The sequence below is a fragment of the Saccopteryx leptura genome, chromosome 12 (genome assembly GCF_036850995.1).
Source record: "Saccopteryx leptura isolate mSacLep1 chromosome 12, mSacLep1_pri_phased_curated, whole genome shotgun sequence".
NCBI classification, from domain to species: Eukaryota; Metazoa; Chordata; class Mammalia; order Chiroptera; family Emballonuridae; genus Saccopteryx; species Saccopteryx leptura.
Genome location: NC_089514.1, coordinates 43,985,674 through 44,011,361, shown reverse-complemented (window position 1 = coordinate 44,011,361; position 25,688 = coordinate 43,985,674). Strand labels below are relative to the sequence as shown.

The following is a 25,688-nucleotide window of genomic DNA, read 5'->3' as shown; positions in this document are numbered from 1 at the left end:
AAAATAAGATGCACTGATTTTAGTCTAGGTCTGAATTAGTGGTTATGAGAAATGAGTGAACTTAAAACTGAAGCCAATATGCCTGACCAGGTAGTGGTGCAGTGGATAGAGCATCGGACTGGGACGCAGAGAACCCAGGTTCAAAATCCCTAGGACGGCCCTGGCCGGTTGGCTCAGCGGTAGAGCGTTGGCCTGGCGTGCGGAGGACCCGGGTTCGATTCCCGGCCAGGGCACATAGGAGAAGCGCCCATTTACTTCTCCCCCCTCCCCCCTTCCTTCCTCTCTGTCTGTCTCTTCCCCTCCCGCAGCCAAGGCTCCATTGGAGCAAAGATGGCCCAGGCGCTGGGGAAGGCTCCTTGGCCTCTGCCCCAGGCGCTAGAGTGGCTCTGGTCGCGGCAGAGCGTCGCCCACCACGTGCTGGGTGGATCCCGGTCCGGTGCATGCGGGAGTCTGTCTGACTGTCTCTCCCCGTTTCCAGCTTCAGAAAAATACAAAAAAAAAAAAAAAAAAAATCCCTAGGTCACTGGCTTGAGCATGACACTATGGTCGCCGGCTTGAGCCCAAAAGATTGCTGGCCTTGAAGCCCAAGGTCAGTAGCTTAAGCAAGGGATCACTAGCTCTGGTGTAGCCCTCTTCCTCATCGAGGCACAGTGAGAAAGCAATCAATGAACAACTAAGGAGCTGCAACGAAGAATTAATGCTTCTCATCTATCTTCTCCCTTCTTGTCTGTCTGTCAAAAACCAAAACAACAACAACAACAAAAACAGGAGCAGGTATCTACCTTGCATGATTCCTTGGAAGACTGAACAACAAACTGTGAAAGCACTTTGAAAAATCAAACTTATATAAAAGGCTTTACCATTATTTCTGGGAAGTGAGTGTAAATCACTGTACATCTGTATATTAACATTTCACAAAATGTAATTTAGGTCAGAAAAAAGCTAACATCTTAATTTTAATTTCATATGCCAATGAAAGGAAAAAGTTTTCCTTTGTTATCACTAAGTCAGATGTAAGTATTCCTTTGTACCTAATGGCCACAATTCTCTAACTATGTTTTAATGTTTGGGAAATTAAGCATTTCTTTTACCACACACAGGAGAGGATTCAAAGAGTATGTTTAATAAGTACTACCTGAGACACGTGAGCGTGACTCTTAAGAACATTGCCTTTCAAGCTTTGCCCTTTAGTGTTAAGATTTTGCACAGAGACCTCCATGAACACGAATACAAGCTGTGTCGTGATACGTTCACAATCACATCAACAGCCGTCCGTGTAAGCGGCACGGATCCCTGAACTGGAGGCGCTGAGTTTACAACACGCACGACCGTCCCGGGCTCTGCACCCGCGACCCTGCGCGGCAGCACGAGTTCCGCTCAGTACCTGCTGTGCAAGTCCCCGCACGGTCTCCCCGCAGCACCGCAGCGGGCTTTCACACTGAGGCGAGGCGCAGTGTCGGGCTACATTCACAAAGCACCGCGGGGGGCGGACAGAGGGAGCGCCAGCAGCGAGGCTCTGGGCGGCCTCAGGCACCGGGGAGCTCGCGGCGGGCAGCGGGGTTCCGGAGGGTTCGGTCCCGAACTGCTCGGCCCAACCCATGAGTCAGCGGCAGCGAGAGGGGAAACTGCGGGGGCATAAAGAAGACGTCCCTCCCTCCCAGCCCGGGGAACGGTTCCGCACAGCAGGGCGCAGGCACCGGCCCGGCCCCACGCGGCCGCGAGCTAGGCGCCGGGGCTGAGACCGCGCGGGGCCGCGGGCGTGGAAGCTGAGGCCGGGGCGGCCGAGGCGGGACGGAGCCGGGGCTGAGCGCACACGTACCCGAGGTCAGAGCGTGGGTGACGGCGGTGCCCTGGCCCTCCGCAGCGCTCGGTAGGAGCAGCATGATGGCGCCGGGGCCGGCCCGCGGGCGCAGCGGCTCGTGTCCCCGGCGGAGCGCGCTGAGCGTCCCACAGCTCTACCTCGGTCCCAGCCTCGCGCCTTGACTCCGCGACGCCCAGAAACCGGCGCCTGGAGACAGCCAATAACTACTTCCGGGTTAGATCTTTCGCGTTGTGTGAGGCCAGCCCCAACCCCGCCAACGTGTGCGGCAGCCTAGTTCTTCCACTGACTCAGGTCCGGCTGGGGACCAAGACACGTGAAAGAAAGATTCCTAGACTTATCAGTTCCCTGGTCAAAATGATTACGAATTTTTCTCGTCCAGGTACGATACATAGAGCGTTATTTTCTGAAGCAGCACTTAACTGTATTTTTAAATTACTTCTACGTATATTAGTCTGGACCTAACCTCTGATTTTCTCAGTAGCTCTACTTGCATAATCAAAAAAGAAAAGATGTGTTAGTATTGAGAAGATTCTAGTCTATACATCCACAGAGAATTCTGTACATAAACCTGTAAAGCATTTGTGGTTAAAGAATACCAGCTAATATTTGCTGTGCTATAACTAAGAAATTTACCTTCATTATTTAGTTTAATCTTCATAACATTTGGAGAGGAAACGGTAATTAATGCTAATCACTGAAAGTTCTCTAGCGATAGATTTAATCCAAGGCCAGCAACTTTTTATCCTGCTCTAAAGTGTAAAGATTTGTGTAAATATTTTCCCTTTACAAGACTCTGGAACTTAATTGTTTAATGTGTAATAAAATCAACTGTATTTCTAAAACATGATTCCTTCTTGACTGAGTTCAAAAGAACTAACAGCTCGATTGGTGGTTGTGCAGTGGATAGAGCTCGCCAGCTTGAACGCAGGGTCACAGGCTTGAGTGTGGGTTCATGGATATGGTTACTGGCTTGAGCCCAAAGGTCAGGGGCTTGAAGCCAAAGTCTCAGGCTTGACCAAGGGGTCACTGGCTTGGCTGAAGCCCCCACCTCATCAAGGCATGTATGAGAAGCAATCAGTCAACAACTAAACAACTAAAGTGCCACAACTACAAATTGATGCTTCTCATCTCTCTCACTACCAGTGTCTCTCTGTCGCAAAAAGGGGGGGGGCAAGAGAACCAGTGGGTCAAAATTAACCCCCAGACCTCCTTCTCCCTCTTCTCCCACTTGGAATTGGAGAAAATAAAAAACGTGACATGCAGCTCTTTGATAAAGAGCTTCAGAAATTAGCAAATTACTCTCTACAAAATTGATCTGTTAAGTACATAGAATTTTACTGCATGACAAAATTTTCACTTCAAGACTGACATTTCCAAAATTAAGCTAATCTCCCTTTAATGCTTTCCCAGACCCCTTTATTTATTAATGCAAACACTGTTAAAACAGCCTCTAAGTTTCAAAGTTACTTGACTCCATATTCTTAATAATTTTTTCTCCCATTTTCCCCACCTCTACTCACCATCATTTCTAAGGTCATGAAGGTTCTGTGTGTGTGTGTGTGTGTGTGTGTGTGTGTGTGTGTGTGTGTGTGTTAAAATGTACATAACAAAAAAATTCATATCTTAACCATTTTGAAGTGTAAAGTTTAATAGTGTTAAGAACATCAACTATGTTCTGTAATTAATCTCCAAAACTCTTCATCTTGTAAAAACTCAATCTCTAGACCCAGTAATCAACTCCCTATATCCCCTCATTCCCTGCCACTACCATTTTTTTCTGTATGAGACTACTCTACGTACCACACATAAGTGGAGTCATACAATAGTTGTCATTTTGTGACTGATTTATTCACTTAGTATAATGTCCTCACAATTGTATTACATGTCAGAATATTTCTTTGTATATTTTGTTCATCTGTTGATTGAATTGCTTTTGCTTCTTGGCTATTGTGAATAATGCTTCTGTGAATGAAGAAATTTAAATATCTCTTGGAGACCCTGCTTTCAATTCCTTTGGGTCTATACCCAGAATTGGAATTGCTGGATCATATGACAATTCTATTTTTAATATTTTGAGGAACTGCTGTGCCGTTTTCCATAAGTTACACCATTTTACTTTCCCACAAACTGCACAAGGTTTCCATGTTCTCCACTTCCTCACCAACACTTTTTTTTTTATAGTCACCATTCTAATGGGTGTGAGGTGGTATCCCATGGTTTTGATTCATATTTCCCCAGTCGCTAGTGATGTTGGGCATCTTTTCATGTGCTTGTGGGCATTTATATTATCTTCTTTGGAGAAATTTCTATTCAAGTCCATTTCTTTTTTTAAAAAATGCAGTTCTTTGCTTTCTTGTTGAGTTGTTCATTATATATTCTGGATATTTACCATTATCATACATATAAATTGCCATATTTTCTCCTATCCTGTGCATGGCTTTTCACTCTGTCCTTTAATGCTTAGAAGGGCCACATTTTTTTCTTTATTCCATATTCTACAATTGTCTCCTGTTCTCTTCCATTCCTCATCTCCCAAATTCATTTCTTTCAAAACCTACCCTTTCCCAACTTCCTTGTATCTGACCATGATACCACTCTGCTTTGGCAGCAGGCTCCAAAATAGAAATCACTTATCTCCTCACTCCCAGCTAACTCAAATAAGTGAACTCCTATAACCTTCACTGTTCTTGTAGATCTAGCCACCACTATTGCATATGCTGGCATTTTAATAATAAAACACAGTTATGTACCTCCACAATACTGCGAAGTAAAGGGGTAATTAGAGAACATAGAAGTATTCTGAGTGCACAATAAATAAATGACTAAATCAGAGTTTTAACTTGGCGACTGAGCCGGGGTCGGCCGTGGTATCTATTGCTGGCACGGTGAGGCCCAGGGTCGACCGACGTTCTGTTGTCACAGGTGATTCTTCTGGCTTTCCAGCACAGCGACGTCGGTTTGGAACGCGCCCGCGGGTCTCCCATCCGCCCTCTGTGCGCGGAGGAACCGGCCGCGCGCCGGCCCCACTTCCGGGAGGAAAGAAAATGGAGACATTACCGGAAGCGGGGAAGACACCACCGGAAGTGGCGAAGGTGCTGTGTAATTGCTGCCTCGCTGAGGCAGTTGGACTCCGAAAATGCCGGATTACCTGGGCGCGGATCAGCGGAAAACCAAAGAGGATGAGAAGGACGACAAGCCTATCCGAGGTCGGTGGACACAGGCAGGGGCTCGGGCCGGGGAGGCCCAGCGTGGCCCCGAGGGGAAGCTGTGTTCCTGCCGCGCCCGCCTCCTCCTGTGCGGCTGGTGATCTGATCGGGGGCCGCGACCCAGTTAACCTGCCCGCCCTCCCTGTCTCCCTGGTCCCGCGCTAAGTTAGTATTCGTCTCCCGCTGTGGACACCTTTTCACGTTCGGCTCTTAGGCCCGGAGGAAGTTCCGCACCCCGCCTGGCCCTGCAGGCCGTGAAAAGCAGCGCCTTCCCCGGCCCGGCGGGGCTCGGTCTCCTGCGTCCTCTGCTGTCCCTCCGCCCCTTCGTGACAGCTTGCGGCTGGGATCCCGAAACATAGTTCTTTTCTTAAAAAACATTTTTTAAACTAGATAATACATTTCCTTGATTAAAACTCGAAATGGAGAAAAAAGATACATGTAAAAGTGTCCCATCCTTGGCCCCAGGCACCCACTTATCACGAATGTAAAGGTTCCGTTTTGCGTTAACTTTCTAAACTTTTTCTGTGCATATAAGCAGTTTTGCTTATATGTCCTTTTTATTTTTTACAGAAGTGTAGCATACTGTACATCTTGCTTTTCAATTGTAATACATTTTAGTGATAAATTTATATTATTATGTAGTCAATGTTGTGTCTCTGTATCTGCATAGTATTCCAGTTTTTTTAGTGTAATGTTTGAAATTAATCATTATTGATGGACATTTAGATTTCTTCCAGTCTGTTGGCCCTTCCCCCCCCTTCCAGTCTGTTGGCCTTTATAGAGGAAGGAGTAAACTTGTTCATATAGCTTTTACCACATGCACAAACACAAGCTCTAGGTATATTTTAGAAATGGAGTAGTAATTTTGATAGATGGCCAAATTACTTTCCTAGAGACTGTGCCACTTTTACCCACAGTGCATGAAGTATGCACACCATTGTCATACACAATTTCTTCCAAGTAGCCCTTTATGTAGTCTCATCGTTATGCTTTTTTTATACTTTTATTTCTTCTTTTTTTTTTTTTTTTTCCCCCTGAAGCTGGAAACGGGGAGGCAGTCAGACAGACTCCCGCATGCCCACCAGGGGGCGATGCTCTGCCCCTCCTGGGCGTCGCTCTGTCGCGACCAGAGCCACTCTAGCGCCTGGGGCAGAGGCCAAGGAGCCATCCCCAGCGCCCGGGCCATCTTTTGCTCCAATGGAGCCTCGGCTGCGGGAGGGGAAGAGAGAGACAGAGAGGAAGGAGAGGGGGAGGGGTGGAGAAGCAGATGGGCGCTTCTCCTGTGTGCCCTGGCCGGGAATCGACCTGGGACTTCCGCACGCCAGGCCGACGCTCTACCACCGAGCCAACCGGCCAGGGCCTATACTTTTATTTCTTATAGACTACTATTTTAAAGCATTTTTACAATGCTTTTGTCTTTTCTCTTACTCTGTCCTTACCAAAGAACTTAAACCTCTCCTAGCAACTTTTCTCCATTTCCAATTTTCCCTTAAAGAAAGAGCATTTCTTTTTCCTTTTCTCTTTATTTTTTTTAAGTGAGAGTAGGGGAGATAGGCAGGACTCCTGCATGCACCCCAACTGGGATCCACCCGCAACCCCCATCTGTGGCCAGGCTGGCAACCCAGCTATTGTTATCACCTGAGGTGGAGATGCCAGGGAGCCATCCTCAGCACTAGATGCGCTTGAACCAATCAGCCATGGCTCTGGGAGGGCGAGGGGTGGAGAATCAGATTGTTACCTCTCCTGTGTGCCCTGACCGGAAATCAAACCCGGGATGTCCACACCCAGGCGAATGCTCTGGAATGAGCATTTCCTTTCTACTTTCATCCCATATTTTGCTCTTTTCCTTGAAAATATTTTAGGGCACTGTAAACCTCAGAGGTACACAGTCACCAAATGGAAAACTTGGTTACATAGATTTAACATGTCTGGGTATTTCTCTGGGTATGTTATTCTGTAAATGTATTAATAAATTTATCTCTTGGGATACAGTTATGGCTGATATGTGTATAGCATTTTGTGTTCTGTATTTTATTTGACATCTATACCAACACTGTGATGGTAAATTATTATTATCTCTATTTTTCAGATGAGAAAAGTGATGCTCAGAGATTAAATGGTTTTTCCTAGGTTATTTAGCAAGTGTCTTTGATGGGACTAGTGCCAGGTTGTTTTGATTCTTACACTGTTCTTTGGGGCTCCCTATTCTTGTTGGGTCACATCACTTTGAGACTCTCCAGCAGCTATGGTGTATGTATATTTTTTTAATCTGCCCTCATTCAATTAGATAAAATATCTGTGATTCCAGGAACTATTTGATGGTTGTATTTATATCATTACAACTTTGCACTATTTTCTTCACTCACCTAATGAGGTTTGAATTGAACAGAAAAACATTGATAATTCTTTTGTTTGAACCTCACACATTATCTCCTTTTTTTCAGCTCTGGATGAGGGTGATATTGCCTTGCTGAAAACTTACGTAAGTCATTTCAGTGTGTACGAAATATAGAAGTTTTATAGTGAAGTAAGAGCTGTTGTTATTGCTCTTCCAAAATAATTAGAAGAGAATGTCTAGTAGTTTAGAGTAATCTCAAATGAAAAAAGTTACCTTCCACTTTCAATCTAGAATAGATGAGAGTGTAAATATTCAGCGCGTTTAAGTTATTTTTCTGCTGTTAAATTGTGGAACTCTATTGAAAGGTATTTGAAATAATTTACACAAATGTTGACCATACTTGAAATGTATGAACTGTTAAATGTTTTTGTAGTTTAAAAATTGTTGGTTTCCTCATACTCTAATTAAACTGATGTTTCTCTCCTAGGGTCAGAGCACTTACTCTAGGCAGATTAAGCAGGTTGAAGATGACATTCAACAACTTCTCAAGAAAATTAATGAGCTCACTGGTATATATTTTAAACTCCTGTTTCCTCTCTAAATGTAATGTGTTAATTTTGTCAAAGGATTTTAAATACAAATGTTGCTCTTTTATGAATTACAGATTTAAAATATCCTTATTATCTGTAAAGAAATTGAATCTCATTTAACAATCTCTTACTGATTTTTACAAACAAGTTTAATGCTTAAGCAGTTAAGAAATTACATCATTCTTTGAGCAAGTAATGTTTCTATTGGTCAAAGCCAAGTTCAGTAAACTCTGATAAACAAGTAAAAGTTTCTTACTGAATAAAAATATGGTATTATATGATATTGCTTGAAGTTAGTGGGCTATTGGCTAATAATTGGAAACTTTTCTTCCAATTGAAAAGTTGGTAAAGTTGGGTGGTAAAGTTTACAGTATTTGACCACAAAAAACTGTCCAATACCACATTAAATGTTTGGCTTGTGAGCACTTAGGGAAGTGGTTGTCCCCCCCTCACCGCAGGACAGTGTCTGGGAATCTTCTTGATTCTCATGCCTTGAGGGGGAGGTGGTACCAATGATTTTGCTAACCATCTTATAATGCACAGGACACTCCCACAACAAATGATTCAGTTCAAAATATCAGTAGTGCAGAGCCTGCAAAGCTGCCTTCAGGGTGATGCATGGCATTTCAGTGAATTTTGTAATCTCTCTTTATGAAGGTATTAAAGAGTCAGACACTGGCCTGGCCCCACCAGCACTCTGGGATTTGGCTGCAGATAAGCAAACGCTCCAGAGTGAGCAGCCTTTGCAGGTTGCAAGGTATGTTCTGTGGATATTTATTTTTCTCTTTTTAGGGTCTCAGGTGTAATGTGATAGTTCATAAAGAATTTTTATTCCAAATTCCAAGTAAATAAAGCTTCCTACAAAAGTATCTGCGGTTGGCTCAGTGGTAGAGCGTTGGCCTGGCGTCCAGAAGTCCCAGGTTCGATTCCTGGCCAGGGAACACAGGAGAAGCGCTCATCTGCTTCTCCACCCCTCCCCCTCTCCTTCCTCTCTGTCTTTCTCTTCCCCTCCCCAGTGAGGCTCTGTTGGAGCAAAGATGGCCCGGGGGCGCTGGGGAGGCTCCTTGGCCTCTGCCCCAGGCGCTGGAGTGGCTCTGGTTGCAACAGAGCGACGCCCCGGAAGGGCAGAGCATCGCCCCCTGGTGGGCAGAGCGTCGCCCCCTGGTGGGCATGCCGGGTGGATCCCAGTTGGGCGCATGCGGGAATCTGTCTGACTGTCTCTCCCCGTTTCCAGCTTCAGAAAAAAAAAAAAAAAGTATCTGGGGTTAAAATGTTATGCCTTAAACAATTATTCAAGAAATAGGTGGAGTCATAATCATATAAAAAATTCAAATGATACGAAAGATGCAGAGCAAATGTAAAAATCTTTTCCATCTTCGCTGTCCCCTGCCCTTTTCTCAGGCATAATAACTACTGAGATAGTTTGGTCCTCTTCAACCTGCTGTGTGTCTTCCTATCCCTACATCTTCCTAATGTAATTATATTAAAGTTTAGGTTATATTAGTAGTCTGTATTTTTAGAATTATGGCTGAGTAAACTATGTTCACAAAGAGCCAAGAAGTAAACTGGTTATTTTTCCTTTCCTGTACCACTTTTGTTTTCCTTGTCATAATTGTCTTGTTTTCCCATTTGCCTGGTTTTCTATGTGTGTTACCAACCGAGCCCTCGGTTTTTCCTGCTTGTCTGCATTGCTCTTCAGATACAGCAGGTCCATCAGATTTCTCTCATTTATGTCAGGTGCCAGCTGTCTCAGGCATTCTGTCAGATTTGCCTTCCTCAGCACTTGTGACCTCCTTCACACGACCACTTTCCCTTTGCGCCTGTTGAATCGCAGTCATCCTGTGACTCCTTGCTCTCCTTGCTCTGGAGCTTCCCTTTGCCTCTCTTATGGCTGTCCCAACAGCTGCTGATTTACCCTCACCCTCATGAGCTGTGTCGGTAGCTTCCGGCAAGAGGGTCATTTGGGAGGTAATATTTTGAGACTGCATATGTTTGAAAACCTCTTGGCTGGTATAAAACTCTTTCTCCAGAATTTTGAAGACATCGTTCCATTGTCCTCTGTATCCTGTGCTGTTAGTGTGAAGCCATTCAGATTCCCAGTCCTGTATCTGTAACTTGTTTTTCCTCTTGACAGCTGTAGGGTCTCCTATGGTTCTCACTTGTTCTGAAATTTCATGACGATGTGCCTTGGTGTTGGTCTGTTTCCGTCCATGGAGCTGGGCTCTCAGGTTCTTCAGTGTGGAACATTTTCTTAAAATTACTTGTTAATAATTTCTTTCCATTTTTCAATATCCAAATAAAGAAGTTTGAAATAAAATAGAAGTTCTCTGTTTCGGACTTCTGCTGTTTAGATATTGGAGCTCCTGGATTGCACCTCTAATATGCTAATCTTTCTCTCCTACTTTTCTTTTTTGTTTTTGCTCTACTTTTTTGTGAGATTTTTCCTAAGTTCATCTTTGAGTTCTATTGATTTTTTTCTCCTATGTTTTTCTCAAGTTTTTAATAACTAGGAGCTCTTTTTTCTTTCATTGCATGTGCTTTGTTGTTGCTTTTTGAATGTCCTTGTAGTATGTTCTCATCTTTTAGAAAATTAATGATAACTGAAAAGTTTCTGCTTCTTCTGAGATATCTTTTTCTCTTTGCTTGTTTGGTGTCTGTTATACCAGAAGTCTGGTGATCTTACTTTGGACTTTGGTTTTAATGGGAGCCCGAAAAGCTGATGGAAGCTCTAGACCCAGCAGCGAAGCCTGTGGGTCCTAAGCTGCGCTGTAGCTCACAGGGCTGGATGTTTGGTTGCGGGGCCTTCAGTGTCAGTGCCTTTAACTCTGTTCATTGGGATGGTCATTTTTCCTGGAGCAGTTGTTTTCAATCTCCTGTTGTCTCCAATCTCCAATATTTTGGGAGAACAGTGGAGATAGAGGGCTAGGGAATTTCGGCAACAGGTTCACTTATGTTGACTCATTCTAGAATATTTTCATCACCCCAGAAAGGAATGCCAAGCCCATTAGCAGTTTCTGCTCCCCTCCCTAGCTCCTGGCTACCACTCGTCCACTTTCCGTGTGTGTGGATTTGCCTATCCTGGCTGTTTCATAGAAAGGGAATCATTTCATATAACTCGATGACCTTTTGTTTCTGGTTTCTTTCACTTAGCGTCATGTTTCAAGATTTATCCATGTTGCAGCATGGATTAGGACATCATTTATTTTTATAGCCAAATAATATTCTTTTCATTGTTATTCTCTAGTTGATGAGACATTGTTCTTATACTTCCCATCAATTGTTTAAATGTGGTTTCCTTCAGATTTTTTTTTTAAGGAGATAGTGAGGGGGAGGGAGAGAAAGGGAAGGAGATGAGAAGCATCAATTCATATTTTCATATTTGTGGCACCTTAGGTGTTCATTGATTGTTTTCTCATGCATGCCTTGACCCGGGGGCTCTAGCCAAGCCACTGACCCCTTCCTCAAGCTAGAGACCTTGGGCTCAAGCCACTGACCCTGCACTCAAGCTGGTGACCTCATGGTTCAAACCTGGAACCTTGCCTGACCTGTGGTGGCGCAGTGGGATAAAGCATCAACCTGGAACGCTGTGGTTGCCTGTTCAATACCCTGGGCTTGCCTGGTCAAGGCACGTATGGGAATTGATGCTTCCTGCTCCTCCTCTTTCTCTCTCTCTTTCTCTCTCTCTCTCTCTCTCTCAGGCACGTATGGGAATTGATGCTTCCTGCTCCTCTTTCTCTCTCTCTTTCTCTCTCTCTCTCTCTCTCTCTCTCTCTCTCTCCTCTCTGAAAATTGAATAAATAAAATCTTTAAAAAAACCCACAAAAACCTGGAACCTCAGAGTCCCAGGTTGATGTTCTGTTTACTGCACCACATTGGTCAGGCTCCTTCAGTTTTTTAAATAATATTTATGATACTGATTAAAGTTTATGTTCAGTAAGACCAATGCCTAGGTTTCCTCAGGGACAGTTTCTATGGGCTGCTTTTTCCCCATATATGGGCTATATTTTCCTACTTCTTTTTTTTTCTTTTTTCCATTTTTCCGAATCTGGAAATGGGGAGGCAGTCAGACTCCCACATGCGCCCGACCGGGATCCACCCAGCACGCCCACCAGGGGGTGACGCTCTGCTGCAACCAGAGCCATTCTAGTGCCTGAGGCAGAGGCTACAGAGCCATCCTCAGCGCCTGGGCCATCTTTGCTCCCATGGAGCCTCGGTTGTGGGAGGGGAAGAGAGAGACAGAGAGTAAGGAGAAGGGGATGGGTGGAGAAGCAGATGGGCGTTTCTCCTGTGTGCCCTGGCCGGAAATCCAACCCAGGACTCCTGCACACCAGGCCGATGCTCTACCACTGAGCCAACCGGCCAGGGCTCTCATACCTTTTTGATAGAAGCTGGATGTTTTAAGGAATGTAATATGTCAGCTCTGAAAAATCAGATTTCTCCTTTCCCCAGGGTTTGTTATTATTGCTGTTCTTTCTTTGAAAGGTTTGTTCGTTCAGTCTCCTTTTAGCCACAACTAGTATAATGCTGCCTCAGATGGTTGTGATGTTAAATAATTGTCATGATTGTTTCCAGCAAATGCCCTGTAGGTAGGGGCATTTACACAGAGTGAACTCGGAGTCAGGTCACATAGTGACAGTTCTCTGGAGGTACATAGATATATATAATTCTACCTCCCTGGTAGACCTTGGATAGTTACAGGAAACAGTTCTGCCACACAGTTATGCTTCAAGGACAGTTTCTCTACCTTAATCTCCTGCTATCTATGGGTGGACCCTAGGGATGGTTTTGTGTTTTCCTGTATTTGTTGCTACAGCGTGACAGTGCTTTTCTTTTTTCTTTTCTTTTTTCTTTTTTCTCTTTTCTCTCTCTTTCTTTCATTGTTTGTTTATTTATTTATTGTAGGCGAGAGAAGGGAAGATAGTGAGGCAGACTCCTGCATGCACCCCAACTGGGATCTACCTGGCAATCCCATCTTGGGCCAGTGCTCGAGTACCGAGCTATTTTTAATGCCTGAGGCTGATTCATTCCAACAGAGCTATTCATTCAGTGCCTGGCGCCATGCTCGCACCAGTGAAGCCACCAGCTGTGGGAGGGGAAGAGGGAGAGAAGGGAGAGGGGGAGAGGCAGATGGTCAATTCTCCTGTGTGCCCTTACTGGAAATTGAAGCCAGGATGTCCATATGCCAGGCCGACACTCTATCTACTGAGCCATGAGCCAGGGCTGACATGACTTCTTTCTAACATGAGTTCTGTTGTTTGTGTTTGTTTTTATTCAGTAGACTGATAATGTGGAAGAAGAAAAGCAATAGAGTACTTTTCTACTATAATGTGCATACTATTAGAAATTTACCTTTATTATGTCACACAGAAAAAGAATATGTTTAAGTTAAAAAATAGCAACAACAATAAAATTGGATTTGAAGTATAAACTTGGGAAAGAATAGAAAAACACATTTATTACTTGGTGTAAGACAAGGTGGCTGTCTTTTGATAGGGAAAATAAAAAGAATAACTTAAGGCAGTGATTTCAACCTTTTTCATCTTATGGCACACTTAAACTAATTACTGAAATTCTTTGGCACACCAAAAGTGTATTTTTTGCCAATTTGACAAAAAAAGTATAATTTTGGTTCATTCACCTAGGACAGCTACTGTTGTGTTGGCTGTTGTCATTTTTTTATTTGACAGTCTAAGGGAAAAGGTCATTGCCCCTCAGTGGATAGTCAGATATTGCATGTTTTAAAAATTCTTGTGTCACACTGGTTGAAAACCCCTGACTTAAGACATGGAGTAGTATCACTAATAAAGGAATATAGTGGAAAATCAAGAAATTAGAGAACTTTTGCCTGACCTATGGTGAAGTAGTGAATAAAGCGTTGACCTGTAATGCTGAGGTCACTGGTTTGAAACCCTAGGCTTGCCTGGTCACAGCACATACAAGGAGCAACTGTTGTACTATGAATTGATGCTTCCCGCCCTTCCCCTCTCTCCTCTCTCAAAAATCAATAAATAAAATCTTTTTAAAAAATTAAGAAATTAGAGAACTTTTTAATGATGAAATACTTGGGTTTAATTTTCTAGGGGTATGTATCTTATGAAAATTCCATGGCTTTGGTGAAGTTGGGTCGTCCCTTGGGCTTGAGCATATCCTTTGGAAAAGGATCTTGAAGAGTGGCCCAATTTCTGCAGTTCTAATTTATACATTAGTGTGCTGCATGCCCAGGGGAGAATCTAGTTACTTGAATTCATTATTAGGGGTTTAGGTTCCTTACTCTAATCAAGTCTTTTTATTGCATTAGATGTACAAAGATAATCAATGCTGATTCGGAGGACCCGAAATACATTATCAACGTGAAGCAGTTTGCCAAGTTTGTGGTGGACCTCAGTGATCAGGTAGCACCAACTGACATTGAAGAAGGGATGAGAGTTGGGTAAGATTTCTGTTTATAATAAATATTCATCTTGCCTGACCAGGCGATGGCGCAGTGGATAGAGCATTGGACTGGGATGTGGAGGACTCAGGTTCGAGACCTCAAGGTCGCCAGCTGGAGCACAGGCTCATCTGGTTTGAGCAAAGCTCACCAGCTTGGACCCAACATCGCTGGCTTGAGCAAGGGGTAACTCAGTCTGCTGTAGCTCCCCCCCTTACCCCCCCACCCCCCATCAGGGCACATATGAGAAAGCAATCAATGAGAAACTAAAGTGCCACAACGAAGAATTGATGCTTCTCATCTCTCTCCATTCCTGTCTGTCTGTCCCTATCTGCCCGTCTCTGTGTCTCTCTCTGTCACACACACAAAAAAACCATCTTTCATTAAAGATACCATGTCGCGTTCACATCTGGGCTTCCTTTTGAATGAATGCACTGGTTGCCATGGAATGCCAAGGGTTAATCTGGCAGCATACTACAGTTTGACATCCTTTTTTCTGCATCCCCTTCCTAACCTCACACCTTCCTTCTTTCTCCTGCCCCACTATGACTTTATGAATGACTTCAGAAGTCATGAAGTAAGCATAGAATTTGAGAGTTCAGTTTCACAGTCTGTTTAAGGTAAGACGGTATAGGTAAAGGAGACACTTGTTCTAGGATAGTTATGAGGATTGAGTTAATGTAATTAATGTATATAGAATACAGTGGTACCTTGAGATAAGAATTTAATTTGTTCTGTAACCGAGCTCGTAAGTCATTCAACTTGTATATCAAATTGCCAGTACTGGACCTGTGCGCCAATGCGCCAACTAGCGGCAGCTCCCCGAATCACGACTTGTATCTCGGAATTTTGCTTGGTTCTTGAACAAAAATACGGACTGAGTCGTAGCTCGTATCTTAAAAAGTTTGTATGTTGGTCTGTTTGTATCTCAAGGTACCACTGTACATAATAATTCACTTAGATAATTTTTTGAATGTATTACTGAGGATCTTTTTTACCGTTTTAGTGTGGACAGGAATAAGTATCAAATTCATATCCCACTGCCTCCGAAGATTGACCCAACAGTTACCATGATGCAGGTAAAGAAACTGTGTAGGGAAAAGAAGTGGTGTGACAATTGCATTGATTTCACATAATTGTGAAACTTTCTCTGATCAGCTGTTAATATGTGGCTGTCTATTGATTTGCCCCAATTTTTTAAACATTTTTAATCTTTATTTGTCTTCACTAGTTCGCTTCACACTTAGTATTGTAAATAATACGGGCAATATACTCTATTTTTAAGAAAGTTCTTGCTATAAGTATAATTTTTCTTTTCGGGTAGTAGGTTTCCTCTGCTAGATAGAACATGTAGGATAGTATTCAAGACTGGCTTTCTGCTGTACATTCCTCCTCTCTCAGGTAGAGGAAAAGCCTGACGTCACATACAGCGATGTGGGCGGCTGTAAGGAACAGATTGAGAAACTTCGAGAGGTCGTTGAAACTCCTCTACTTCATGTAAGTGGCTGAGTCTGTTGCATTTTAAATTTCTTTGTATAAAGATATAATAGTCTTGTGTACTGTGCCCTGGAATTGCCTATATATATAGATAGCTTTTTAAATTTTATATTTTCCTTAATGAAAATTTTTGAGGGGATAGATGGTAGAGGTATGGAGAGTTGGTAAGTTCTAGAAGAGAAAGCAAAAGGGTTGAGTGGTCAAGCTTATGCAAGAAAATAAATATCTTTTATTTTAGTGTCATAGAATATTGAGGATCTTAATATGTAAGGGATCTAACAACCTTTAGCAGGATGTTAATATGTTATAGGTGATTGTAAAAAAAACCATGTGTTTTAATGATATCAAGAAAAAATGGGCTTAGAGCCCTGGCCGGTTGGCTCAGCGGTAGAGCGTCGGCCTAGCGTGCGGAGGACCCGGGTTCGATTCCCGGCCAGGGCACACAGGAGAAGCGCCCATTTGCTTCTCCACCCCTCTGCCGCGCTTTCCTCTCTGTCTCTCTCTTCCCCTCCCGCAGCCGAGGCTCCATTGGAGCAAAGATGGCCCGGGCGCTGGGGATGGCTCTGTGGCCTCTGCCTCAGGCGCTAGAGTGGCTCTGGTCGCAACATGGCGACGCCCAGGATGGGCAGAGCATCGCCCCCTGGTGGGCAGAGCGTCGCCCCATGGTGGACGTGCGGGTGGATCCCGGTCGGGCGCATGCGGGAGTCTGTCTGACTGTCTCTCCCCGTTTCCAGCTTCAGAAAAATGAAAAAATGAAAAGAAAAAAAAAAAAAAAAAAAAGAAAAAATGGGCTTTAGTGAAATCAAAGTAACCTAGGGATGATAATAGAAAACTAGGATGGTAAATACTAGATCAGGGGTCCCCAAACTTTTTACACAGGGGCCAGTTCACTGTCCCTCAGACCGTTAGAGGGCCGGACTATAAAAAAAACTATGAACAAATCCCTATGTACACTGCACATATCTTATTTTAAAGTAAAAAAATAAAACGGGAACAAATACAATATTTAAAATAAAGAAGAAGTAAATTTAAATCAACAAACTGATCAGTATTTCAATGGGAACTATGGGCCTGCTTTTGGCTAATGAGATGGTCAGTGTCCAGTTCCATATTTGTCACTGCTAGCCGTAACAAGTGATATGACACGCTTCTGGAGCCGTGACGCGTATCCCGCATCACCGGAAGTAGTACTGTACGTGAGCGACGCCACCACACACTGTGCTGCTCTCACCACCAATGAAAGAGGTGCCCCTTCCGTAAGTGCAGTGGGGACCAGATAAATGGCCTCAGGGGGCTGCATGTGGCCCGTGGGCCATAGTTTGGGGACCCCTGTACTAGATGATACTTTTGTTTTTTAAACACTAACTTATTTTTTGTTGTTTTTTTTTTACAGAGATAGAGAAAGGGTCAGAGAGAGGGATAAATAGGGACAGACAGGAATGGAGAGAGATGAGAAGCATCAACCATCAGTTTTTTGTTGTGGCACCTTAGTTGTTCATTGATTGCTTTCTCATATGTGCCTTGATTGTGGGGTTACAGCAGACCAAGTGACCTTGGGTCTAAGCTGGTGAACTTTTGCTCAAACTAGATGAGCCCATGCTTAAGCTGGTGACCTCAGGGTCTCGAACCTGGGTCCTCTGCTTCCCAGTCCGATGCTCTATCCACTGAGCCACCACCTGGTCAGGCAACACTAAGGTTTTTTTTTTTTTTGCACTTTTCTGAAGCTGGAAACAGGGAGAGACAGTCAGACAGACTCCCGCATGCGCCCGACCGGGATCCACCCGGCACGCCCACCAGGGGGCGACGCTCTGCCCACCAGGGGGTGATGCTCTGCCCATCCTGGGCATCGCCATGTTGCGACCAGAGCTACTCTAGCACCTGAGGCAGAGGCCACAGAGCCATCCCCAGCGCCTGGGCCATCTTTGCTCCAATGGAGCCTTGGCTGCGGGAGGGGAAGAGAGAGACAGAGAGGAAAGCGCGGCGGAGGGGTGGAGAAGCAAATGGGCGCTTCTCCTGTGTGCCCTGGCCGGGAATCGAACCCGGGTCCTCCGCACGCTAGGCCGACGCTCTACCGCTGAGCCAACTGGCCAGGGCCTAACACTAAGTTTTTAAATTAAGAAAAATGTTTGTTAAGCCTGGATAGTAGAAATACCTTTAAAAGCCACTCAGCCTAATGCATTGATATGAGTCTAGACTTTACATCTAAAAATAAGATAAGTTCTTAGTTAGATCCAGTATATAGATTGTAAGCCTTGGCCGGGTAGCTCAGTTGGTAAGTGTCATGCTGGCATACTGAGGTTGTGGGTTCAACCCCCGGTCATGGCATGTACAAGAATTAACCAATGATGGCATCAATAAGTGGAACAACAAATCTGTTTCTCTCTCTCTGTCTCTCTTGCATTCTGTATCTCCTTTCCTCTAAAAATCAGTAACTTAAAAAAATTGTTTTTAAGTATATAGATTGCGGACTTAGTTTTAGTTTAAATATATTGATGTAGAAGTAGTTTTATTTTTATTATACAGAAGTGATAACTGTATAAATTGTGTCTCCATCACAGCCAGAGAGGTTTGTTAACCTGGGCATTGAGCCTCCCAAGGGTGTGCTGCTGTTTGGTCCGCCAGGTACAGGCAAGACGCTCTGTGCGCGGGCAGTTGCTAACAGGACCGACGCTTGCTTCATTCGAGTTATTGGATCTGAACTTGTACAGAAATACGTTGGTGAGGTAAAGTAAATTCATTGTAATCAAAGAATATGTAGCTCTGAAAGATTTATAAAGCATGGGTGAAATTTAAATGGCAGTTTGACTTCAAAAGATTGAAATCTCTTGATTGATGGATTATAATTAGTAGTTTAGAAGCCACCAGCCTTCCATTGTGGTTATTTGGGAATAAACAACTGCTTAACATTTATTTTATTGGATTTATTGGGTGACATTGGTCAATAAAGTTATACAGATTTCAGGTGCATAGTTCTACATTACATCATCTGTACATTGCACTGTGTGTTCACCACCCCAAGTCAAGTGTCCTTCCATCACCATCTACCCCTCTACCCTCCTCCACCTCCCCCCACCCACTGCTTAACATTCTTAATCACCATGCTTCCTTCCTGCTCAGAAGGATGACGTTCTCTACAGATTTGGTTTGTAAGAGAAGGACCCCAGAAATGCCCTGTAACTGCATTTAAAAGTATACTTTCACTGCAGGGACAGCCTTTTATTATGGTCTACTGAGGAAGAGAGACCATAGAGTGTCTATTTGTGTGTGTTACAGTGTATGTGCGCGCACGCACACACACACACACACACACACACATGGTCTGGGGCTGTTCATAGTGTATCTGAAACCTTAATGATAAGGATACTTACAATAAGAATGAGAGAAGTTGCTGTGTGACTTGAGCTGCAGTCCTTTTATTCCCTAAGCACACTTACAATTCAGGTCCAGTGATCAGAAATGCCATGTGAGAAATCAGATACTTTTATTTCCTCAAGTGTTACGCGTTGAAATGGTGCCTTTGTTTTATTTAACAGTGTTAATTTGACCTCTCTGGCTTTTAAAATTATTGGCTGAATCATGAAATTACTTAAGACTAATAAGGTTTATTTTAAAGCTTAATAAGATTACTTTTAAGGAATAGGTAACAACTTCAGTTTTTTTTTTAAAAAAGCCTTAGGTAATAATGGTTGAGAATATTGAGTAATATTGAAAAGTTTGAAGTATAACTCATTATATTTTAAAAGATTTTCAAACCAATTCTGACTTAATATATTCTTTTTCTCATTAGGGGGCAAGAATGGTTCGAGAGCTCTTTGAAATGGCCAGAACAAAAAAAGCCTGCCTAATTTTCTTTGATGAAATCGATGCTATTGGAGGTATGGATAGTGCTGTAGAGAACTACTTCCAGTGGGGTTTCATGAGAGTCCTAGAAAGTAGTGTGTAGGGTTCTGATATGTTCATCTTGTACAGAGTTTTTATTTCAACTCTTCTGTGCACCCTGGCAATTAGAGCCACAGGTCTGATAAACACTAGGGCTGCACAATAAAGGAAAAGGAAATGTTATGTAGCATTGCTGTTTCTCAAAGACTTGATCTCTGTGCTTTCCTAATTTCATTCATACGAGACATATTTTCACACTGAACAATTCCTGACTTGGGATACAGGTGGTGGTATTTCGTAAAGTGCACATAAAATAGCATTACTCTTGGATTCATAGAGCTGATGAAATACAGTATTAGCTGCATGATCTAGACAGGTTATTGTAACTAACTCTGAGCCTCAGTTTGCTCATCTTATACAGGGCGCAATCATCCTGTTTATTTCATGCGTTTTTGAGAACTTTAAGTAATAAATGTGACTGACTTTGAAAAGTAAACTGTTTTATAGACCTTGACTATTGTTACAGTCTATGAGTAATAATCCTTATTGGCTGGAGAAATGTCATGTCCAGACATTTGTTATTTGATAAACTTAGTGACAAAAATGACTAGAACATATAGTGGAACTTGTGATGCTGTTTGGGGATTGTGGTCACCTAGAGTCTTGCTTCTATAATGGATGGATGTTGTTGGCTTTGGATAGCCTGTAGTTAATGTCTTCAAGTGGTTAACTTGAACACGGTATATTGATGCAGTGTGGCGACTTTAAAGTTATTTTTATAGTATTGTTGGAATAAGCCATAAGCCTGATGATGTCAGGATGCTCTGAAGCCATGCTATCCAAAGTGGGTTGTGTATAGAACAGTATTAGGGTACAGGAAGAAAATACTAGAATTAGTCCTATTTCATTTTAATCTCATTAAAATTTTTTTCATTTTAACATTGTTATAAAGTATGTAATATATTAATATAACAGTATGTATTTATATAATTTAAAAATGAGAATATATATTTGGAGGCTTTTGTTTTGGTTTTGCTATTTTGGTTAAAATGAGAGACTGACATAAACCGAGTACTCAAATATACCCAAAATAATATGGTAGTGTAAGGTACAGTTCTACTGAATTACAGATTCAGCCTTATTCTTAAGGACAGTTCTGAGAAATTTAGGAGATGGCAGTTTTTACATTATAGTGCTAAAATTTGCATGCATCTGCTGCCTAGTTCAGGTATGCATTGTATTAAGCAGCAGAGGTGTTCTTGAGTGATTTAAATGACAAAATTCCTAAAAGAGAATTTAAAAAATACTTTAGAGTAGGTTATGTTAAATAAATCTATGATGAGTGTTCTGACTCACTTTAATTAGTTCTGTGAGAAGCAGGCAGTCACAGGGTCTGCTTAGAACTGGGTACTCACTCGCACTGGAGGCACGACGGGAGCTGAGCGGCAGACCACTTACAGTTATGCACAGTGCTGCTGTGACTGGACATGGCTTCCTTCTGTCTTAGGGGCTCGTTTTGATGACGGTGCTGGAGGCGACAATGAAGTTCAGAGAACGATGTTGGAGCTGATCAATCAGCTGGATGGTTTTGATCCTCGCGGCAACATTAAAGTGCTGATGGCCACTAACAGGCCTGACACTTTGGATCCGGCCCTGATGAGGCCCGGGAGATTGGACAGGAAGATTGAATTTAGCTTACCTGATCTAGAGGTAAGAAAATAATTTTTTAGAAAAGGGATTCTTGAAATTTTCTCTTCTTGTGATGTTTTCCTTTGTAATATTATTTTTCAATTCCCGTCTTTAGGGTCGGACTCACATTTTTAAGATTCATGCACGTTCAATGAGTGTTGAAAGAGATATCAGATTTGAATTGTTAGCACGACTGTGTCCAAATAGCACTGGTAGGTTGAAAGGTCTTGTTTAAATTTGCTGGTGTGTCCATCTAGGCTGCTTTAATTAAAGTCTGTTATTTTCTTTTTGTTTAAAAGGTGCTGAGATTAGAAGTGTCTGCACAGAAGCTGGTATGTTTGCCATCAGAGCACGGCGAAAAATTGCTACTGAGAAGGATTTCTTGGAAGCTGTAAATAAGGTCATTAAGTCCTATGCCAAGTTCAGTGCTACTCCCCGCTACATGACATACAACTGAGCCCTGAGGCTTCATGAAAACACTTCTTTTAATAGGAATCCTAAACTTATACAGACTTACTAATAGCCATTTCACACACAAAAATAAATGGTTTCAAAATTGTATGCTTTTTTTCAGGTATTTTTCTTCTGTAGTATGATAAAAGGTGATATCTAATATCATTAGGCGGAAAAACGTATTACAGTTTAAGTTGATTGTCTTCTGACCCGCTACTATTGAAGCGTTCCATATCATAAATGCTTGCTCAGAGCATGTATGTTCTAGTATGTATTGCTGAGTATTGTACGTGTATTATGTCATTGTACCCTCCCATCTGCACAGAACAGAGCTGGGACTCAAGTCCAGGTCTGTCAGCTCCTTCCTCTGTGGTCCTAACCAGTGTGCTCTTCTGTCCCCAGAATTGGCTTCATACAGAGAAGTACTTGTCTTCATTTCATAAATTAATGGTTTAAATTTTGGTAAAGCTTCTTTTAGACATCTGGTCTTCTGTGAAGTCTTTCTAAATATAAGTTCTAAATCTATATAAAATAAAGATTCTCAACACAAACACCGTAGACTCCTCTCCCCTTTTCTGCCAGTTACACTGCCCCCCAAATACTGAGATCCAGGCACAATAAAGAACATTTTTATTTCTGTTCAGTATTCATAAGTAATGCAAAATAAAGCTGGATACATTTTAATTCACAAAAGAAAAAGACACATAGAAAACACTAAGTATTGCATTGTAATATTTAAAACATGAAAATGTTCAAGCAGAAAAATTAAAACCCTTTATTTAAAAAAATCCAACCAACATCCTTTCTTTTTTGATTTTTCATTTTTGTGAAATTTGCCAGAACATTTTCTTTTCCTCAGCCTGCCCTAGTCTTTCATGAGGTAAAAAATATAGCAAACCATTTTTAGGTTCTGCTTAAAAGATGCTTAAGTGGATGACTAAAAATACATGTTTTTGTAATATTTTGATAAATATGAGCATTTAGAACACACTCTGAAGACTTACAATTTTTCATATAGCCACGTAATTACCCCAGATGCACCAATTTTAGATAACTCAAGTTAGAAATGTTGACTGCTCTCAGGCCTAACGTGTTATAGACTAAATCTTGACATCTCAATTAGTTACTTGACAAAAATCTAACTGGCCACCCATCAAACGTATAATAAACTATTTGAAAAACTTGGTGTTTCTGCCCATGCATGTATATGCAGAGAGCATAAACATTAGATTAGCATGTTTATTCCATATTGAAAAAGACAAACATTCACCAGTAACCCCCTCCACCTACAATGTGTATGCATGGACACACGTATGTATGTGTGTTGGAATGCATGTGTATGTTCATACATGTGTCAGGTGCTGATAAATCAGTGCAAAGGGTTTATGACTAGAAAAATAATACTGTAGTGATACTTTAAAAAAATATTTTTAACATTTTAAAACATGATCAGATCTATAAAAATTTAATTTCCACAGGTCAGGTTCATCTGTTACATAAAGTAAATGCTATATACCAGTACCATGAAAAAGTTGCCTTTTTAAAAGGCAGGATAGATTTGTGAGATGCTTAAACTTGATTACACCCAAGTCAGTAAGTAGACAGCTAGCCTCTGAACATTTTGTGGGATTTGAGGAATTTCAAAACCATTGCGTGCATTTTGATTAGCTATATATTTGGAGAATTAGGTAATACTTTTATCAGTTCTCAAATTAACTTTTATCAATACTCAAACCATATTATCAAGAATCTAACTGAATCCAAAAAGCATTCTTGAAAGGTACACGAAAAAGGACCAACAGCATTTTTGCACTCACTAAAGCATACAGGCTCACACCAAGGAAGTTTTGATTTTAGAATTTACATTGATTTACTATCTTTAAAGGGGCAGACATAGTAGATAAAGCCTTCCCCACCACATACTATTCCCTCCCTCATCCCCACACCAGGGCACACCCCCACCCCCAGTACACAGAAACGCCCCTACCCACTCCAGGGCAGGTTCTCCGGGTTGGCTGCCCTCCTCACGCGCACACGAGGGCAGACTCATTTTCTCAAAATGTACCTTTGGAGGCAAGCACCTCATTTTTCTGTTAAGCAGGTAAGGATACAGGATCAAACCCCATGGAGTAGGTATTTTAGGTGTTCCCTGAAAACTACAAAATGAGCTACTCCAGGGCTTACAGAGTATTCACGTCCTTCACTGAGTCCCACTGCAGACGAGATTGGCGATAAGGATCCCCTGACATGAACGAGGAGTTTCCTGAGCCTTGGTCCACGTTTTCAAACATTCCGTCCATCCACAAGGTAGATAAGAACCACCTTTATATATGCAGGATTTGAGAAAGACAAAGCCTTTCTCTATGTGGGACCTTTCTGAAAATGGTTTTCCCTTACTACCATAAAATAAGGCTATAGTCATATTTATTGATGCACATTATGTCCATTTTGATAGGGCAGTAAGAATCTGAATTTAAATCAGAGCTGAGAAACAGATAGGCACACACTAGCAGTTATTAAAGTCCAGAAAGAAGGTAGAGACAAACTTGACTAAGTAAAAAAAGGTCAGGAAATCTCCCACCATATGAAATAATACTAAGCAAAACCAAAATATTTACATACATATAGATAAAATACATTTTGAAATGCACTCTGATTCTTAAAGGCGTGCTGAGACATTTCCCTTCAGTAAGGCTTAGGAGCTTCTTATGTACATGGTAGAATTCTATTCAAAATAGGTTACATTAAAGAACAGGAAAAAAAACTAATTTGTAAGATATACATATTTCGCACACTACTTTCAACCTATCAACAACTAGGACTTGAGTACCTACTATGTGTAAAAAGCATTTGTTGAAGGCTGGTGCTAAGCAATATGCAATGAAGTATTTTATAACATTGTTTAAAATCCTTAAGTTCCACTTTAGTGGCTGAAATGATGCAGGTCCTCTTACAAAGGTTCCTAGTGTAAGCTGAGGCTCTAGAACTACATGCTCTTTCAGAAGGCAGTCTGTGTCAGAATGCAGATGTATCGGGTCTTGCGTGTGATGATCGCCAAGGAAATAACCGGATAAAAACCTAATTTCACTCTAGATCTAGGTAAAAAGTTAATAAGAAAGGAGGGGTCTACTTTGGATGAAATTATTTTAATAAAGTTACTGAGAAACCTTATGGGAATTAAAGCAAACAAACCATGGAGTTGGGTTGCAAGTGGGCACATGCTAATAGTTTCTTCCTGGGATCTGATCACTTTTCTCCTGGCAGTGTTTCCTTCATGAAAAACAAAACAAGGAGTCAATGAGAAAAGATTTAAAAAAAAGAAAAAAGAAAAAACAGACAAACTGACTACCAGCAGGAAATCTTAACAGGGGAGGCTTTAGGCAAATTAGCTAATACTTGTGCTGACTAATCTGTTCGAACTATAAGAATAAGAACTTTTGATGACAAATTAGCTTAACGGTCTCCCCCAGTCCTTTAGAACAACTATAAAGAGTGTTTGAGCCTGACTGGTGGTGCAGTGGATAGAGCACTGACCTGGGACACTGAGTCCCAGGTTCGAAACTCCAAAGTCGCAGGCCTGAGCACAGGCTCATCTGGTTTGATCCATGGGGTCGCTGGCTTGAGTGCAGGCTCATTGACATGATCTCACGGTTGCTGGTTTGAGCCCAAAGGTCGCAGGCCTAAAGCCCAAGGTTACTGGCTTTAACAAGGGGTTACTGGCTTGGATAAAGCTTCCTGTCAAGGGACATATGAGAAGCAATCAATGAACAGTTAAAGTGCTGCA

The 25,688-nt window shown here is 42.2% G+C and overlaps 2 protein-coding genes across 5 annotated transcripts in view; one reads left to right on the top strand and one right to left on the bottom strand.

Annotated features, from left to right (window-relative positions):
- The window catches only part of DNAJC2 (DnaJ heat shock protein family (Hsp40) member C2), a 44,910-nt gene extending 42,874 nt beyond the window's left edge, over window positions 1-2,036 (bottom strand). For 3 of the 4 annotated variants that reach the window (XM_066353905.1, XM_066353906.1, XM_066353907.1), the window contains exon 1: window positions 1,820-2,036. In XM_066353905.1, coding sequence (XP_066210002.1) covers window positions 1,820-1,883 — 64 coding nt within the window. In that variant the 5' untranslated portion in view covers window positions 1,884-2,036. The remainder of the gene's footprint in view (window positions 1-1,819) is intronic. The other variant, XM_066353908.1, reaches the window with a different exon arrangement.
- Window positions 2,037-4,870: 2,834 nt separating this feature from the next.
- On the top strand, window positions 4,871-22,012 carry PSMC2 (proteasome 26S subunit, ATPase 2). The gene is made up of 12 exons (XM_066354072.1): window positions 4,871-5,028; window positions 7,473-7,510; window positions 7,854-7,935; window positions 8,614-8,713; window positions 14,255-14,386; window positions 15,393-15,465; window positions 15,788-15,883; window positions 18,442-18,606; window positions 19,671-19,758; window positions 21,270-21,472; window positions 21,567-21,663; window positions 21,751-22,012. Exons 1-12 carry the CDS (start codon window positions 4,959-4,961, stop codon window positions 21,906-21,908), a joined length of 1,302 nt encoding a protein of 433 aa, XP_066210169.1. The 5' UTR covers window positions 4,871-4,958; the 3' UTR covers window positions 21,909-22,012.
- Window positions 22,013-25,688: the final 3,676 nt, after the last annotated feature.

Coding starts and splice junctions, on each gene's coding strand:
- PSMC2 (XM_066354072.1), top strand. CDS start 4,959: ATGCCGGATTACCTGGGCGCGGATCAGCGGAAAACCAAAGAGGATGAG. Junction 15,884..18,441: donor TTGAAACTCCTCTACTTCAT/GTAAGTGGCTGA, acceptor TCTCCATCACAG/CCAGAGAGGTTTGTTAACCT. Junction 19,759..21,269: donor TGAAATCGATGCTATTGGAG/GTATGGATAGTG, acceptor CTTCTGTCTTAG/GGGCTCGTTTTGATGACGGT.